Raw genomic sequence first — 19,770 nt, forward strand, 5'->3', positions numbered from 1 at the left:
TATCAACAAAAAAGCATTATTGCACTGATCAGATCAAAAAGAGACATGGATAGTGTATTCTTTTTTTGGGGGGGGGGGATTTGGGATTGAACAGTTGGCAATAATACAATAGCTATCTAAATATATTGATTAGTGTGTTCTATGTAGCACTTCACATAGTAAGATTGTATGAATGATCGTGTCACAAACCATTCACTCTTATATCCAACAGCTATTTATATACTCATGAATCATCATTGGATTCAATACAATTCACCAAATGAATTCAAGGTTGACTGAATATCACCATTGGAAATGCGGTCTAATGGACTGTGGTTACTTAGTGTGAGCTGCCCAATCGGATTTCTACTTTACACATTAACAAGTTCACATACACCATCATTGCACATGACAAGATCCTAACTATCAACAGCACTATTGACTTATAAGGCCTAGACAGCCTACTAAACGGATCCTTAAGAATTACTTAACACACAGGGCTGGTTTCCTGGACGTGGAGGCATTCTCCATTGAACATACTTTTCAGTCCAAGAGTTAGCTTAACCAAGTTACAGGGGCCTATCAATAGGCCTAAAGTGGTGATGAGATGAGCACGTGATTGGTATGTGGGAATCGCGTGTTAAAGGGCCTTCGACAGGCGCTTCGGTGACATGCTGGAGAAGATGCACTCCTCCATGTCCTTATATGGACAGTGAAGCTGAAACTTTTAACATGGCTTTATTCTCTAGCATTTTGGATTTGATCCAATGTTTATCAGGCAACATTGTCACCTTTTATTTTAGAGTATTTTCATACATCTGTTTCTCCGTTTAGAAATGAAAGCACTTTATATATGTAGTCCCATCTGAACACCAATAAGGTATAGCATTTTTTTGGGGGGGGGGGGCAGGATATGATTTTACGCCTCTAAACTTCACTTGTCATTATTCACGGCAGCATCCACATTAATGTAGAAGTGTTCAGAAACATTCTATTATTTACAATAAAAGTGACTCAAATGGTACAATACCTTATTTACAATTCATTTCTATTGGGGGCACGACCTAACACAATACATTATTTACCATTCATTTCTATTGGGGGCACGACCTAACACAATACATTATTTACCATTCATTTCTATTGGGGGCACAACATAACTAAAACAAAATGCAAATGCATACAAGGTTAATGTAATAATTGCGTGCTAGAAATACGGGACCAAATACTAAACTCGACATGTAATTTGAACTTTTATTTAACTAGGCAAGTCAGTTAAGAACAAATTTGTATTTACAATGACGGCCTAGGAAAAGTGGGTTATAACTGCCTTGTTCAGGGGCAGAACGACAGATAACCTTGTCAGCTCGGGGATTTGATCTAGCAACCTTTTGGTTACTGGCCCAACACTAACCACTAGACTACCTGCCGCCCATTGACGACTAGATATATAAAGTGCATTCATATCTAAAGAGTTAAACGTATGAAAATACCCTGGTGACGTTCTGTAGTCGCCTCGTATACAACATTTGATCTCAAATGCTTGATTACAGAGCCAAAGCAAAAGTTTTAGCCAAACAAATAGGTAGAGGAGTGTACATGTCTAGGGAAGTGTTTCAGGTAAGGTGACATTTAGTCCACAAACTCATTATTTTATCTGTATTTTACAACAGACACGGAAAACACACTTACGAAACAGAGAAACTCTGTTCAGCGTTATTTGCAATACGTAGACATTCAAAATAATGATAAAAACAAATAAATAAAAAAAAGGTCTTATAATTCTAGTACAATTTGATTAGCTGCAGTACATGGAAATAAAATGTCATGATAACGACAAAGGACACACGGGTTAGTGCTTTAACAAGCGTAATATTCTAAAAACAAAGATGGCAAAATACTGGCTTTACATAAGACAAATGTTTAAAGGACTTTTTTTGCACATAAGCGCGTTTCATTTAAGTAACAGGGAATGAAAAATATTTACCACTTGAAATCAGGACATTGCGAACAAAGCTGTTAAAATAATTCTAAACCAGGCCTTACTAAATTGCACATTTAAAAATATCAGTGGTATTTAAGTATCATAGTGCCTGTGCTAAACTTGTGCAGTGCTGCGCCTTTATAGTCTTGGTCTCCATTTGGTCTTCCGCTGGGCTAGATAGCTGTTCTTTCCACAGAAATAGAATCTAGGATATTCTATTTCTATGGCAGCCTCTATTCCTCACAGGTAGGGGTACTGACTGAGCTTCCTCTGGCTGAGCTGGTAGGCCGCTGCGCTGGACCGTGGGACGGGGTAAGGCTGGGCCGCCAGCTGCTGCTGCTGGTGGTACTGTCCCTGGGCATGAAGGAGCCCCAGGGAGGAGTAGGGCCCGCTGGGCCGGGCGTGTCTAGAAGAGCCCCCGGCGTGGAGCTGGTCCATGGCCTGAGAGACAGAGGCCAGGGCGGCAGAGGCAGGGTAGGCGTACAGGTTAGGGGTAGAGGTGAAGATGGAGGAAGCCTCTTGCAAACGGTAGGAGTGGGAGGAGACTGGAGGAGGGTAGGTGGGCTGACGACGCAAGGAGCTGCTGTTGCCTCCTGTTCTGTCTTGTGATGATGACAGCACAGACTGCTGTACCTGGGGAGGAATATAATTCTACATTATAATACGCTACTCGCATTTAGATACTTTCTGCCTCAGAGACTAAACTTGAAATAAGAAGAGGATAAACAAAATCCCTAAGATATGACAAGCGAGGTTAACCATATCGCTTTATACCTGACTCAGGTTGAGAGGTTGAGATCTGCTAGTTGTGGCCCTCTGATGGCGATCAGAGCTGGAAGCCCCTCCTGCCCTGCTGGACTGCTGAGCTGTCACCTTCTTGGACTTACCAGAGACATTAACGTGTTGATCTGAGAAACAAAAACAAGAAAAAAAACATCCCACATACTTAATGCTGTGAGAATAGTTTAGTGTGAGAAGTTGCAGGTGGTACACAAAGTTCCCAAAGCAACAAAGCTAGAGGCCGCCCCACCTAAACAATGGTAGGGGAAACACTAGGCTGGAGGTGTGTGCTAACCTGATTTGTGGGTCCCGCTCTCCCCAGACTGAGTCTTCACTGAGGGCAGGATGATGGCAAGGGACTTGGAGGAGGACTGGGATGAGGAGGAGTTGGTGGCAAGGCGCTTGGGGCTCAGGGGACTGCTGATCGACGAGTCAGAGTCATGTGAGTCGTGCACCGTCACACAGCTGATCACATTGGCTCGCTGGTTAACACCAGAGCTGTGACAGAGAAGAGAAAGAATACTTCAGAATTGTATTTTCAGAAAACAGATATTCATCTTTTACTTTCAACCCAGCCCCTTGAGAGACAGGACGCACATACCCAAAGGGGTTGAAAGCCAGGGTCATACATAGTGCTGGATTCAGCTACTCAAAACAGCAGCATCTAATGAATTCACACAGATGGATGCATGAGATTACACAGAATGTGACCTCACCCGGCAGCAGGGAACTTCCTGTCATCTTCGTCCTCTGTGTCGCTGTGGATGGAGATAATGCTGGCAGCAGGGCTGGGAGTATCGGAGATGACGATTGGATCACCATTGAAGGCCGGGGTGTTGTCGACCACAGAGGCAGCTTGCTCCAGCGACAACACAGGCCTGCAAAGGGGCAGCACTCCTTTTTAATGTAAAGTACACCGAGATGTTTCAATGCAATTAAAACATGTAAAGATTTAAAAGTGGTCAATCATAAAACTCTCACTGATTCACATAAATGACATACATGGTGAGGAAGGGAACAATACAGTATAAAAGTCCCTTTTGGGTTTGAAAGTTACCTGGCCCTACTGTCGGCATGTCGAGCCTTACACCCTTTCCCCTGCTGGGGTCTTGCTTGGGAGGGGGCCGTGGGTGCTTGACGCCCTAGTGATAGGTCCTGCTGCATGATGCCATCGTACTGACTGCCATGACGACCCCTGGCATCACAACAAGTTGGAATTAGCTTCCCTAGCATATTGGAATCAGTACAACACGCTGGCATAAGTGGGTAGTTATCTGAACCAACTAATGTCTCCACATACTGTAACCTAGATACCAAAAAATTGCATATATATCAAATAAGGGCTTCCTCTGAAATTACTCTAACTTTCTGCTGTTTAGTCAGTGATATGGGGTGGCAGGAAGCCTTGTGGTTAGAGCGTTGGACTAGTAACCGAAAGGTTGCAGGATCGAATCCCCGAGCTGACAAGCTGACAAAGATCTGTCGTTCTGCCCCTGAACAAGGCAGTTAACCCACTGTTCCTAGGCCACCATTGTAAATACGAATTTGTTCTTAACTGACTTGCCTAGTTAAATAAAAAGGTAAAAAATAAGTACATTTGACAGAGCCCAGAGGGACAGCCCTGCAGTACTCACCTCCGGTGTAATGCTTGTTGTCCTGAGCCGTCTCCACCAGAGAGAGGGGCTCCCATGGGAGGGTCAGGGACCAGTGTCTGGCTCTGGCTGGGGTTGTGAAGGGCCATGCCTGGCATCTGCTGCCACGTGGAGGGGATAAGGATCTGCTGGGTCCCTGCTGGCCAGCCCTGCTGTACACACACACACGTACAGACATTAACACAGTTATTGTAGGTTTGCTTCTCGAACAACTGATACTGATACATACTGCATGTTGAACAGTCTGTTTTGAGAGAAATTGAAAAATGCTGTGCTAAAAATGGGAGTATGACAGTCAGACCACCACAGAATGCAGGTGCATGACGAGCACATGCAGTTCGTAGACAGACATGATTCGGTGTCTGTTCCCGGCACGCCCCCACTGAGTCAAGATCAAATTCAGAAGAGAAAGATACACTCAAAAAAACACAAAAAAAAACATCCAATGACCGGTCTCTGTTCCTCAGACTTCCAAAGCACGACCTAAACAATAGTTAATGCCGAGGAAAGAAATAGGATTGAAAATCAAAACACTATTAAAATGGGAACTCCAACTGGCAGAAGAGAAAACAGGTCATGCTCTCAAGCCAAGCACACATGTACTGGAAGGCAGTCCTGTAGAACTGAGAAGGTCCGTTCAAGACACTGGTTGAAGACCTGGAACTCAGACGAATCTATGAAGAGAAGCATGACAGATAATCAAGAGGCAGCATTCCAGCTGGCATTTCCCATGTCTCCTGCACGATTCCAGGACCAACGCAACGGCGTTAATCATTTGAATTAACAGCAGGTTTCCCAAGGTTGCAGCGATGAAGGGCACATTTACATTTGGTTGAATTTATTTACATTTCAGCAAGACTTCCCGGAAACTTCAGCTGTCACTGTATAATAATGCAAAAGCCTTAATTTTTTTTGGGGGGTGGGAAAGGGAAGAAGAGAAAGGGACAGGTGAGACGCTGCAAGCAAAAGCACAGACTATAGTAAGCAGCAGCACATGCATCCCATGCTCTGCACACCCCTGAAATGTGTCAGGGGGAGAAAGGGGTACAGGGAAGACGGGGGCAACAGGGGGTAGCAGGAGTGGTGTTTGTGCTTTACCAGCATGGTGGAGCTCTGATCCAGCAGGCCGGGCCTTCCAGCCCCACAGCCCAGGGGCACCGAATACAGAGGGGCCATTCCTGCCACAGGGGTGTGCAGAGTGGCTACCATCAAAGGATTGCAGGAGGCCTGGTAGGGGAGGAGGTTTGAGGGACGGGTGTAGGGGTTAGATAACTAGACATGGGGGGGGGGACAGATCTGATCGCCACATCCCTTCACCACAGTCTGAGATTTGATTCCCAAAGAAAGGAGAGGAACGTTAAAACAGGTTTAACACGTTGTGATGAATCCTGTCTTTACTCTGGTGAGATACACCCAAGTTATTCATAGGAGTCCAAACATGGAAGTCAGGCTGCGGGTGGGTGGTCACGCAGCAGTCAGCCTCGCTGTACCTGTGTGAGCATTCCAGGCTGGAGATGTAGAGGCTGAGTGGACTGGTTCTGGGGTCCCATGGGAACAGCGTTGTCCATCCTCACTGGGAAACCAGAGTGTTTGCCGGACGTCTGGAGGCCTACAAAGAAAGGAGGGAGGTAGATTAGTTACAATGTCATGAATATACAGCTCTGCAGAAGCAGACTACAGACTTTACGGCTAATTTAAAGACAATTGGGCGGAATCAAAATGATGAAGTTCAGATCCTCCCGTGTTAATAGATCACATAAGGCTACGGACAAGATGTCCCACTGACCGTTGTCTCCCACATTACAACATATTTACTTAGCGGCGACATGAATTTGGTCTTCATACAAGCGCAAAAAGAGAGGCAAACAAACTATTGTTCTAACATTGTAACCCTGCTCCATACGGTTCCTTCTCTGCTCTGCTCACCCTGGATGGTGGGGGGGCAGACGATTAGAGTCTGCTGGAAAGGCTCAGCCTGGCCACATAGCTGGGTGGGTCTGGTCTGCAGAGGGACACTCTGCTGGGGGAGACCTGGGATGTTGATAGTGGCCTGCTGATACAGGCCCGGCTGGTAGTTCAGCAGAGGGACGTTGCTACTCACTGACAGTGACTGGCCACCGGTGGACGCCATCTGACACGGCGGGGATAACATGACATGTGTTGTCAAATATGATTCACGTGTTGAAAGGACATCCTGAGGAAGTCTGACAATTCAAGGCATTCGTTTCTCACCTGGTTGTGCTGGTTGAGCTGGCTGCTAAATGTAACAGTGAGGTTTGTAGCTGCACTGGGATTGTTGTTGCTAGAAAACAGATTCTTTCCACTCTCGAAAGCGCTGACCCTGCGCTTGCATATGTCCATGTTCTGGAAGCATGACTTCACACTGAAAAAGAATCATATTTATCAAGGCACATGTAACTCTAAAGGAGCAAGGTAAACAGGAGAGGCCATGGGAAATCATAAAAGAGAAAAACAAGATTTGCAAAGCTGTCCTAATCCTGGACTGTTGTGTGTAAGAGCTCTATGCCATTTACATATTATTATTTTTTAAATCAAATAGAACGTAAAGGTTGAGTAAGTTAGAATGTTGTCCACAAATGTACCCACATTTCTATTGGCTGAAATATTTTCTTTATTTTCACAGCCATTTTAAAGTTGTCATTAGTTACCACAGCCACAGTCATAATTATGGCTTAACCCCCACTTCTACAATGTATCTTATTAAAATCAGATTTTAAACCTAACCAAAACCTTAACTTTAACCACACTGCTAACATTATGCCTAGTCTCACGTTGCACCTCCATAATCAAGTTGTTGTCACGTCTCCCTTGGAGGTTTGGAGAATTTTGTATCGCAAAAAACAGTTTGAATGATCCGGTGGAAGTGGAAGACTCTTCCGAGAGCTGGGCACCCAGCAAAACTAAGCAATCGGGGTAGAATGGCCTTGATCAGGGAGGTGACCAAGAACACAATGGTAACCCTGACAGAGCTCTAGAGTTCCTCTGTGGAGATGGGAGGACCTTCCAGAAGGACAACCATCTCTGCAGAACTCCATCAATCAGGCTTTTAGTGTGGAGGAGTGGCCAGACGAAGCCACTCCTCAGTAAAAGGCACACGACAGCCCCACTTGGAGTTTACCAAAAGGCACACTCAGACCATGAGAAACAAGATTATCTTGTCTGATGAAACCAAGATTGAACTCTTTGGCCTGAATGCAAAGCGTCACATCTGTAGGAAACCTGGCACCATCCCTACGGTGAAGCATGGTGGTGGCAGCAGCATGCTGTGTGTATGTTTTACAGCGGCAGGGACTGGGAGACTAGTCAGGATCGAGGGAAAGATGAACGGCGTAAAGTACAGAGAGATCCTTGATAACCTGCTTCAGAGCGCTCAGGACCTCAGACTGGGGTGAAGGTTCCCCTTCCAACAGGACAACGACCCTAAGCACACAGCCAAGACAACACAGGAGTGGCTTCGGGACAAGTCACTGAATGTCCTTGAGTGGCCCAGCCAGAGCCCGGACTTGAATCCGATCTAACATCTGTGGAGAGATCTGAAAATTGCTGTGCAGCAACGCTCCCCATTCAACCTGACAGAGCTTGAGAGGATCTACAGAGAAGCATGTGAGAAACTCCCCAAATACAGGTGTGCCAAAATTGTAGCGTCATACCCAAGAAGACTTGAGGCTGTAATCGCTGCTAAAAGGTGCTTCAACAAAGTAAAGGGTCTGAATACTTAAGTAAATGTGATATTTATATTTTTTATAAATTAGCAAAACTTTATAAAAACCTGTTTTTGCTTTGACATTATGGGACATTTTGTGTAGATTGATGAGGGGGGGAAAACAGATTCTATTTTAGAATAAGGCTGTAACGTAACACAATGTGGAAAAAGTCAAGGGGTCTGAATACTTTCCAAATGCACTGTATGAGCAGCTCCATGGTAAGAAATGTGACCGTTCCTGGTGCAAAAACAATGTCATATCCCGGAGCTCGGGTAAATTACATTACTAAGCTTCTCCCGAATGTACTATCGTAGTCCATGTGGGTTTTAATGACATTATGAAGGGCAGCTCTGAACAGTTGAAAGTGAATTTTAAAAAGAGCTGATAGAGACTCTGCTAGACACTAACAAAATACTTATCATATCTGTCCCTGTGCCCTCTTTGAATCGTGGCATAGAATTCAGCTAAAGCGTTCATTCTCTTCACAGCTGGCTACGGGACAATTGCAGCTCAATGGGTTTAACTTTTGTTGACAATCTTTCGATACCTTTTGGAAACAAAACACGTTTTATAAAAAGGATGAGATCCACCCAAATATTGCAGGTTCCTGGATCCTTTCAAAACCCAGCTCAGCTAATCCCTACCATTGTGACGCAGAGTTGTCATAATGCTTCAGCAAATTAACATTACACCAGGGGCATTGGTAGACACAAAGTAAGTAACCTCATTTATGTCCCTCTAACTGCCCAGAATGCCTCTGCTGATCCTGTATGTAGTAATCATGTGCCTATGAACCAGATTTATACTGTTAGCACGGAGGCTGTGTGCCCTAGGAGGAAGTCCACTGTGTGCAGCTCACCCTGCAATAACATGAGCATATCTTCTTCCGGTAAGCTTCCCAGTAAAGCAATGAAAACAAGTAAGCATCCCAGAAGAAAGGTGCTCAAAATAGTCCACGTGAACATATGTGGCTTAATAAACAAGATTCATGAAATCAGTAAATTTGCTAGTAACAGATGACATTCATATTCTGAATATCTCTGAAACTCACTTACATAATACCTTTGTTGATACAGCGGTAGAAATACAAGGTTATAACATTTACAGAAAAAATGTAAATGCCAACGGTGGAGGTTTTGCTGTTTATATTCAGAACCACATTCCTGTAAAGATTAGAGAGGATCTCATGTTAAATAGTGTTGAAGTAATATGGCTACAGGTTCATCTGCCTCACCTAAAGCCCATTCTGATGGGAAGCTGCAAAAGATCACCAAGTGCTAACAGTCAGTATCTGGATAACACTAGGCCCCTTACTTCTTTCAATCTTTACTAATGTCATGCCACTGGCTTTGAGTAAAGTCAGTGTGTCTATGTATGCAGATGACTCAACACTATACATGTCAGCTACTACAGCGACTGAAATGACTGCAACACTTAAAGAGCTGCAGTTAGCTTCAGAGTGGGTGAAAAGGAATTAGTTAGTCCTAAATATTTCTAAAACTAAAAGCATTGTATTTGGGACAAATCATTTACTAAACCCTAAACCTCAACTAAATAATGTGGAAATTTAGCAAGTTGAGGTGACTAAACTGCTTGGAGTAACCCTGGATTGTAAATGGTCATGGTCAAAACATATTGATACAACAGTAGCTAAGATGGGGAGAAGTCTGTCCATAATAAAGCGTCACTCTACCTTGTTAACAGCACTGTCAACAAGGCAGGTCCTACAGGCTCTAGTTTTGTCGCACCAGGACTACTGTTAAGTTGTGTGGTCAGGTGCCACAAAAAGGGACTTAGGAAAATTGCAATTGGCTCAGAACAGGGCAGCTGGCCCTTGGATGTACAAAGAGAGCTAATAATAATACGCATGTCAATCTCTCCTGGCTCAAAGTGGAGGAGGGATTGACTTCATCACTTTTTGTATTTATGAGAGGTATTGACATGTTGAATGCACCGAGCTGTCTCTTTGAACTACTGGCATACAGCTCGGACACCCATACAGTCCCCAAGTCCAGAACAGACTATGGGAGGCGCACAGCACTACATAGAGCCATGACTACATGGAACTATATTCCACATCAAGTAACTGATACAAGCAGTAAAATGAGATTTTAATAAAAAACAGATAAAAATGCACCTTGTGGAACAGCGGGGACTGTGAAGCAACACAAACATAGGCACAGACACATGCATACACATGGATTTTGTGCTGTAGATATGTGGTAGTGGTGGAGTAGGGACCTGAAGGCACACAATGTGTTGTGAAATCTGTGAATGTATTTTAAAGTTTTTTTAAATTGTATAAACTGCCTTAATTTTGCTGGACCCCAGGCAGAGTAGCTGCTTCCTTTTTATCTAATGGCATGCATCACCAATGCATCCAGAGGCCTACAGTATTATGGCATTACTGGCCTTAAAGACATCTGTCATCTAAAGCAGAGAATAGCTCAACTCACACATTGTTTACATGTTGAGCTATACACGAAGTGTACAAAACATTGACATCTGCTCTTTCCATGACATAGCCTTCACCTTGTCAGCCTATAATCCCTTATCGATGTCACTTGTTCAATCCACTTCAAATCAGTGTAGATGAAGGGGAAGAGACAGGTTAAAGAAAGATTTTTAAGCTTGGAGACGATTAAGATATGGACTGTGTGTGTGTGCCATTCAGAGGGTGAATGGGCAAGACAAAATATTTACGTGCCTTTGAACGGGGCATGGTAGTAGATGCCAGGCACAACGGTTTGCTTCAAGAACTGCAGTGCTGCTGGGTTTTTCACGCTCAACAGTTTCCTGTGTGTATCAAGAATGGTGACACAAAGCATATACAGTGGCAAGAAAAAGTATGTGAACCCTCTGGAATTACCTGGATTTCTGCATAAATTGGTCATCAAATTTGATCTGATCTTCATCTAAGTCACAACAAAAAATGATTGTATTTGTCTTGTCTATATTGAATACATAATTTAAACATTCCGTGTAGGTTGGAAAAACAATGTGAACCCCTAGGCTAATGACTAGCTAATTGGAGTCAGCTAACCTGGAGTCCAATCAATGAGATGAGATTGGAGATGTTGGTTAGAGCTGCCTTGCCCTATAAAAAACACTCACAAAATATGAGTTTGCTATTCACAAGAAGCATTGCCTGATGTGAACCATGCCTCGAACAAAAGAGATAGAAGACTTAAGCTTACCAAATGTTGACTTGCATAAAGCTGGAAAGGGTTACAAAAGTACCTCGAAAAGCCTTGATGTTCATTTGTCCACGGTAAGACAAATTGTCTATAAATGGAGAAAGTCCAGCACTGTTGCTACTCTCCCTAGGAGTGGCCGTCCTGCAAAGATGACTGCAAGAGCACAGTGCAGAATCCTCAGTGAGGTTAAGAAGAATCCTAGAGTATCGGCTAGACTTACAGAACTCCGGAACATGCTAACATGAGTCTACGATACGTAAAACACTAAACAAGAATGGTGTTCATGGGAGGAAACCACGGAAAAAGCCACTGTGGAGAAAAAAAAAGGCACAGCAACATCAAAATCTCATCCCAAATGTAAAGTATGGTGGAGGGAGCATCATGGTTTGGGGCTGCTTTGCTGCTTCAGGGCCTGGACAGCTTGCTATCATCAACGGGAAAATGAATTCAAGTTTACCAAGACATTTTTCAGGAGAATGTTATGCTATCTGTCCGCCAACTGAAGCTTAACTGAAGTTGTGTGATGCAACAGGACAACGACCCAAAACACAGAAGTAAATCAACAGACTTCAACAGAGGAAAATACACCTTCATGATTTCATGAGTGTTGTTAGACAAAGCAAGCTTCAAAAAGTAATGTAGTTTTATTGGGATTTGCAGCTGTTGTTGGTAAGTTAATGAATCTTACAGCTTCTGAAGTAACTTATTCATCAAATTGCATTAGAAATAAATGCCTTTTGCGGCCTTCTCCCTGAGTGTGCTGCACAATCGAAGAGTCTCTCACTCACACGGCTCTCCATCACGTCAATCGGTCTTTCTCACAGGCTACAAGTTAAGACAGACACATCGGGGACGCAACTGCGCTCATCCTTATCTAATTCCGAGGTGCATATTAAAGATATTGGAAGAACTGTCCACATTTAATTTTCGTCAGCCAACAAGATGAGTAGGCCTAACGAACAGCAAAAGCACTAGCCTATGTCAATCTACTATCCCACATAGTACAAAAGTCAACCTATTCTATTCTGTGCGAGAAATAAACATTCCAAACAGTCTGGGCCAGTTGTGGGATGCGATAGATCCCAAATGAATAGAACCAATAGCATCCCCCCAAAAATGTTTATGCAATGTGGCTGACGCAACAGATCAGAACATTTACCCTAAAATGTTGATAAACTATTAGGCTATTTCTTCACATTATAAGCGCAGCAATGCGCACACGGCAGTAGGCTATAAGCACAAATGTTCCATTAGCAGGAAAACAGCATTCTCAAAAGTGACCACAAATACAATTATGCATGTAATGATTTTATTATAAATGTGTATTTTTATAGTGTAAATTATCTTCCCCACACTTGAAACTCACGCGCTGCTTATAACTCAGCGGAAAAAGAAACAGCCCTTTTTCTGGACCCTGTCTTGCAAAGATCATTCGTAAAAATCAAAAGAACTTCACAGATGTTCATTGTAAAGGGTTTAACCACTGTTTCCCATGCTTGTTCAATGAACCATAAACAATTAATGAACATGCACCTGTAGAACGGTCATTAAGACACTAACAGCTTATAGACAGTAGGCAATTAAGGTCACAGTTAAGAAAACTTAGGCCACTAAAGAGGCCTTTCTACTGACTCTGAAAAACACCAAATGAAAGATGCCCAGGGTCCCTGCTCATCTGCGTGAACGTGCCTTAGATATGCTGCAAGGAGGCATGAGGACTGCAGATGTGGCCAGCGCAATAAATTGCAATGTCCGTACTGTGAAACACCTAAGACGGCGCTACAGGGAGACAGGACGGACAGCTGATCGTCCTCGCAGTGCCAGACCACGTGTAACAACACCTGCACAGGATCGGTACATCCGAACATCACATGCGGGACAGGTACAGGATGGCAACAACAACTGTCCGCAATAGGCCTACAAGCCCTCAGACCAGCCTGTTGTAAGGCAGGTCCTCACCAGACATCACCAGTGTGTCACAGCATCATACGACTGTCTGCAATGACAAGCTCAATCTAAACGCAGTGCGTTACAGGGAAGACATCCTCCTCCCTCATGTGGTACCCTTCCTGCAGGCTCATCCTGACATGACCCTCCAGCATGACAATGCCACCAGCCATACTGCTCATTCTGTGCATGATTTCCTGCAAGACAGGAATGTCAGTGTTCTGCCGTGGCCAGCGAAGAGCCCGGATCTCAATCCAACTGAGGTTGGATTGGAGGGTGAGGGCTAGGGCCATTCCCCCCAGAAATGTCCGGGAACTTGTAGGTGCCTTGGTGGAAGAGTGGGGTAACATCTCACAGCAAAAACTGGCAAATCTGGTACAGATCATGAGGAGGAGATGCACTGCAGTATTTAATGCAGCTGGTGGCCACACCAGATACTGACTGTTACTTTTGATTTTAAAACACCACTTTGTTGAGGGACACATTATTCCATTTATGTTAGTCACATGTCTGTGGAACTTGTTCAGTTTATGTCTCAGTTGTTGAATAGTGTTATGTTCATACAAATATTTACACGTTAAGTGTGCTGAAAATAAATGCAGTTGACAGTGAGAGGATGTTTCTTTTTTTGCTGAGTTTATATGCCAGTTAGGATCTACACCCGTTGTAAAGCGGATTAATGTGCTTAATTTTAAGAAGTTATTTTGCCATTTTAGTTGTGATACAAACCTTATTAAAACATATAGGCCTATGGGCTAGGCTACATAAGGTGTGCAACTATAATTCAAACAAGTTTTGTTTTTAAAAGGCATTGTTTCTTATGCTGGGCATCATTCACAAGTGATAATATATAATTCACAAGTGTTAGGCTAATAGTCACCCATCAGGCTATTTGTTTTTTAATTTTGTCTTTACATATACTAAATAATATATGTGTGACATTTGTTTTGATTTAGAATAGACCATTATCATGCATCTGTATCAAAATAGGGGCAGCGTGGGAAAAAATGCATGTCATCTATGCACTTAAATAGCGAATGGAGGATACTTTTCTCCGTGGTTTATTTTCATGCCAGCCAGGTAGCCTATACTCCTGTTGTAAATAAGCAATGTGCTTAATATTAGGAAAGTTGAGAAATAAATATATTAGGCCTAGCCAATAGAAAGCTGATGGGATCCTCCTCTTTTTATTAGCGGCCATCACTCGGTTTTCTCCCGCAATTAAGTGTTTGATTAGATTTATTAAGTGTTTGATTAGATTTTCAAATACATTTGCATTGATGTCAGAGTGATTAGAGGGACAATAGAGTGCTGAATAACAGAATTTGACTGCCTTCATGACTCGTGACTGCCGGTGTGGCAGTAATACGGTCCCCACAACAGCCCTAGCCCTGACTCTACTTACTGTGAGCTGTGAGGAAAGTGCAGCAGGTGTGTCATGGTGACAAAGGGGTGGTTGAGGGTCTTCATGGGGGTGATGCGTTTGTCTGCGTCCAGCGTCAGCATTTTCTTTAGCAGATCAATAAACTCTCTCCGGTCAGCCTTCTCTGCCAGGACGTCAGTCCCCACCAGACTAGTCATGTTCACCTGCAACAAAACACAGAAAGTTGCCTTCTCTGGCTAAGAATGTCTGCTAAATGACTCAAATTTAAACATTAAGTCCCGCCTGACGAAATCAAATACATTTATGACATGAAACAAACCAATTTATTAGCAGAATACAAAAACATTAAGACATCAAACGCAGAAGTGAGTTATTTAACAGAATGAATGGTAACCTGCTCACCCTCACCTGCATCATGTCATCCAAACAGTTGAAAATGTATTTCCTCGCCTCCTTTGACTTTATCCCCAGCTCTGCCTCATGCTCTGAAGGTGTCTACAGACAAAAACAAAATACAACAGAAGACTATTACGTACAGTAGCACTACACACCACTGCGCAGAATAAGGGAGCAATAATATGGTAATAAATTGGAAACTAGTTACAACTAGTAATAACATGCTACCAAAAGTACTGTCTCATATAGGCCTAGCTACACTCATGAACAAAATATGTACATATCAACAACCCAGAGACGTTCTGTTGCCACATACTGTACCTTGAGCCTCCAGAGGGGGTAACTGGAGTCAGGGCCTCTGTTGAAAAAGCGGCTGGTCTTAGTGCCTGCACTCAGGAGGTACTCAGCAGGCAGGCCCTGGGTCTGGGAAATGTACCGGATCTGATGCAACCAAGGGAAATGCAAATCAGAGATTGTATTATGAGCGCTGCTTTTTTAGTACAAACAAACGCACATTGCATTAAAGACAATACTGTATAAAACGCTAGATAAAATACAATACTGTATAACTACAAAATGAAAGAGACAAATACATGTCAACGATGGATGACAGTGTTTATTGTCTCACTGACAGTAGAATAATTGCTGCTGACCTGACCATACTCTGAGGCACCGGGATAAAGAGGCCAACCCAAGAACAGTTCAGCAATGACACAGCCCAGAGACCACATGTCGATCGCTTCACAGAAGGGAAGACCCAGGATGATCTCTGGCGCCCTGTAATAACACACACAAACCATTGGACATGTCCATAGTTGTACATTGAGCCTGCAATACATCCTCCATTGCTACTGGGACTCAGATTGTGCCCATAGAAATATAATTACTAAAACTAGTATCCCCATTTAAGTAAATTGCAGTGGTCTGATGGGCTTTGCCTGTTCCAGTAATTCTATTTCTATGCTTGTGCCTCCCATGAGACAGTCAGACACTCACCGGTAGTAGCGGGACTGCAGGTAGGTGGAACACACGGCCTTGGAGACATGGCTGGCAGAGCCAAAGTCGATGACCTTGACCCTGTAGGGCTGTCTGAGAGGATCTACAAGCATGATGTTCTCTGGCTTCAGGTCAGCATGGATCAGACCTAGGCTCTTCAGCTTCATCAGGGCCGTGGCCACCTGATGGAACACAAGAGAGTAAAATATACACTCCCTACATATTTGTTCCAGGCTGCATTACATCTTGGTGTGATTAGGACTCCAATAGGGCAGCGCACAATTGGTCCAGCGTCGTCCGGGTTTGGCTAGGGTAGGCCGTCATTGTAAATAAGAATTGGTTCTTAACTGACTTGCCTAGTAAAATAATGGTGAAATAAGAATAAATCTTCAGACAGTGAAGCTAAAACGTTTTATTTGGCTCTATACTCCAGCATCTTGGATTTGAGACAAAAAAAAATATATATATAACTATTGTAAAATAGATTGTGTCTGTAGAATGTGTATAAGATGTATTAACTGAAGGTAGAAGAATAAGTGTTCATTAGTTTACTCCAATTGGAATGCTTACAAGCCCTTATTTTTTTTTTTTTTATTATATATATATATATATATAAAATATCTTAAAACGGCATTGTTGGTTAAGGGCTTGTAAGCATTTCACTGTAAGGCCTACATGGTCTATGGCGCATGTGACAAATACAATTTGTTCCCATATTCCGATCTCGCAATGACTACATCAAGCTTATGACTACAAACTTTTTGGATGCTTTTAAAGTTTGTTTTGTTTGTGTTTCGGATTATGTTGTGCCCAATAGAAATTAATAATATATAATGCATTGTGTAATTTCGGAGTCACTTCTACTTTAAATAAGAATACAATATATATTTCTGAACACTTCTACATTAATGTGGATGCTACCATGATTATGGATAATCCTGAATAAATCGCAAATGCATCCAAGCGTCACAACCTTGATGTAGTCATTGCGTGCTATAAAATACAAATACTAAACTTTTATTTTGTATTTTTTTTATGATAGCAAATTGGAAGCTACAGTCTTGTCCCATCGCAGCAACTCCCGTACGGACACGGGAGCGGCGAAAGTCGAGAGCCACGCGTCCTCCGAAACACAACCCTTCCAAGCCGCACTCCTTCTTGACACCCTGCTCGCTTCACTGCACACTTAACCCGGAAACCTGCCGCAACAATGTGTTGGAGGAAACACCGTACAACTGGCTGTAGTGACGCCTTAAGCACTGCAATTCGCCACTTGGTAGGAAAATTACAAAACTTTTGACAAAATGTAATACACTTTAAGGGAATTTGTCCAAATACTTATGACACCTTCAAATGGGGGGACTAGATACCTAAAGTGCATTCATTTTTAAACAGCAAAACAGGTATGAAAAAAATAAACAAAAAAAAGGGGTAACATTCTGTACTGTAGCCTCCTATAGAAGCACTTAATCTAAAATAGAGACAAATTAAAATATTCACTGTCCAAATAAATACATAGGAGAGTGTATATATTATGTAGGTGGCTGTATGATATGTGTAGGATATGGGTAACGTGCAATATATGTATCAATGTATGTGTCAAGTGGGTAATGCAAAATGTATTGTGTTGTTTTGCATACAGTCAACAGCAGTACTGAAAAAGTGTTCAAGACCATTTTCCCCATATGGATAATAAAGCATATGGTGGATTGTATCATACCTGCTGCAGCACAGGCCGGATGGACTTGAGTAGCAGCGGGCTGAACTTGCTGTGCTTCAGGAAGTCATAGAGGTTCTGCTCCAGCATCTCAAACACCAGGCAGGTGTGGTTCTTGTGTTGGAAACACTCGTAGGAACGCACAAAGTTGAACTCGTCAGCATTCTCTGTGCTCAGTCTGCTCAGGATACTCACCTGGCAAGTGGAGAAGGGCAGACGTGTTCAATTATATTTCTAATTATTCTTTCTCCTCCCAAACTTTTACAAAATGTTTTGGTTAAAGCTTACAAGAACGTCACTTTTGCTTAGTGATACAACACTAACCTCAATTTGACCTTGCCGGACATATGAGGGATGATTCTTCAAGATCTTGATGGCCACAATCTCATTAGTGCCACGCTTCCAGCATTTAGCCACCTGACCAAATGTACCTCTCCCTAGGAACTCCAGCACCTCATAACTGTTGGACACAGAGCACAGGATCTCATGCTGCACTAGCTGGTAGTCCCCCTCACTGTGGGAGTTACTACTCTTAGTGGTGGAGGTGGAATGTGCTATGGACTGGGCTGTGGTGGTCCCCCCGCCAGCAGCTGTGCGGTTGGAGAGCACAGGGGCCGAGAGCTCCTCCAGGATCTGAACACTGTCACTGCTGTCCACCTCCTCACTCTTCCTCTTCAGGCTGTTACCATACTGATTTTGGTATAGGTCGCCTGGCTGGGAGGATGATGATGCGGCATCTTTGACAAGGCAACTGGCGGAAGAGGAGGAAGATGAAGAGGAAGGTGGACCTCGGACGCTGCCGGTGCTGTCTGCCGCCCGTACGACCGTCTGCTCCCGGGAGCCTGCCCCCGTTGATGGGTACCCCTGGTTGGAGTTGGAGGAGTTGTATGCTGGGTTGAAACTTGATACAGGGGGGGAGGATGTGTTTCCATTGCCCTGGCTGGGGCCCTGCTGCTGGTAGTAACTGTTGTTGTTGTCTCCCACTTGGCTGCTCACATCCCACACACTGTTCTCTACCTTCAGTTTCTTGGAGCGAGTGTAGGCGCTGGAGGAGATTGAGGGAGAGGAGAACACCTGGAGCTCGGAAGCCATGTCTACACAAAATGGGAGGCAAATAGAGATGATTGCATTTTACATTTACATTTTAGTCATTTGGCAGTGACTTACAGTAGTGAGTGCATAAATGTTTCATGCTGGTCCCCCGTGTGAATCGAACTCACAACCCTGGCGTTGCAAGCGTCATGCTCTACCAACTGAACCACACGGGAAAATCAACATAAACTGACAGCTGGTGTTAAGTAGCTAGTGGTCTTACATAGTTGTAATAGATCAGACAGTTGAAATCAGTTTAAATTAAATCACCTTGACAACTCATACCAAGTGAACTATATTTACAAACTGTAGTAGATCATCAGTGTTCTGCTAGCGGGGCCAGCCATGTTATTGCGGAACAAAGCAGCAGCCAAGCAGCCTAGGAAGCTATAGCTAGCTAAATGTTATGGAAAACTGGTTGTCAACAGCCGGAAAATGACATAATGTAAAACAAAAACAGATTAACGTCACCTGTGTTTGGTTTAGTCCCGCAGTTCCGATCGTTTTCCCGAAACAGCAGGCCACATTTTTCTTGGTCAATGAAGTGTTAGCTAGCTGCAGCTACAGCGAGGTTCATGTAGAAGACCTCCCCTAGAGATCTCTCCTCTGACGCGACATCATTCACACCATCAACCGGAACATCATAGTAGCATTAGCTACGGAGATATCACACGACATCATATAATTTGGAGGTACCTAGCTAGCTAGAAAATGACAAACTAATTCAAAAAACACTAGGAGAGACCATGATCCATCACTAGTATTACTATGCCAGCAGCACAAATTATGACGCCACTTTGTATAGTAATGAGGAAATCTTCAAAATAAAAGCCCACATTCTTTAGAGTCCAAATCAAAGAAAACCTTTCTCTAACTATTTGCCAAATCACGAGGTTTCGGCTTTGTGACACACTGCACACA

General features: G+C 43.4%; 1 protein-coding gene across 6 annotated transcripts; it reads right to left on the bottom strand.

Annotated features, from left to right (window-relative positions):
- Window positions 1–80: 80 nt before the first annotated feature.
- On the bottom strand, window positions 81–19,617 carry LOC139368494 (homeodomain-interacting protein kinase 1-like). Of its 6 annotated transcripts, none has more exons than XM_071107459.1 (18): window positions 19,321–19,617; window positions 18,082–18,851; window positions 17,761–17,952; window positions 16,041–16,222; window positions 15,698–15,821; window positions 15,366–15,485; window positions 15,057–15,143; window positions 14,670–14,851; window positions 6,628–6,778; window positions 6,322–6,526; window positions 5,886–6,004; window positions 5,494–5,622; window positions 4,378–4,547; window positions 3,801–3,938; window positions 3,460–3,621; window positions 3,039–3,241; window positions 2,738–2,871; window positions 81–2,596 (listed from the first exon to the last, which is right to left on the bottom strand). In XM_071107459.1, exons 2-18 carry the CDS (start codon window positions 18,847–18,849, stop codon window positions 2,204–2,206), a joined length of 3,459 nt encoding a protein of 1,152 aa, XP_070963560.1. In that variant the 5' UTR covers window positions 18,850–18,851; window positions 19,321–19,617; the 3' UTR covers window positions 81–2,203. The 6 variants fall into 6 exon arrangements, with proteins under 6 accessions (XP_070963560.1, XP_070963563.1, XP_070963559.1 ...); XM_071107462.1 differs by having other exon boundaries at window positions 1,773–2,596; window positions 4,378–4,544; window positions 19,321–19,599; XM_071107458.1 differs by having other exon boundaries at window positions 1,773–2,596; window positions 4,378–4,544; window positions 15,051–15,143; window positions 19,321–19,599.
- Between the last annotated feature and the right edge of the window lie 153 nt (window positions 19,618–19,770).

Source organism: Oncorhynchus clarkii, chromosome 16 (assembly GCF_045791955.1).
Source record: "Oncorhynchus clarkii lewisi isolate Uvic-CL-2024 chromosome 16, UVic_Ocla_1.0, whole genome shotgun sequence".
NCBI classification, from domain to species: Eukaryota; Metazoa; Chordata; class Actinopteri; order Salmoniformes; family Salmonidae; genus Oncorhynchus; species Oncorhynchus clarkii.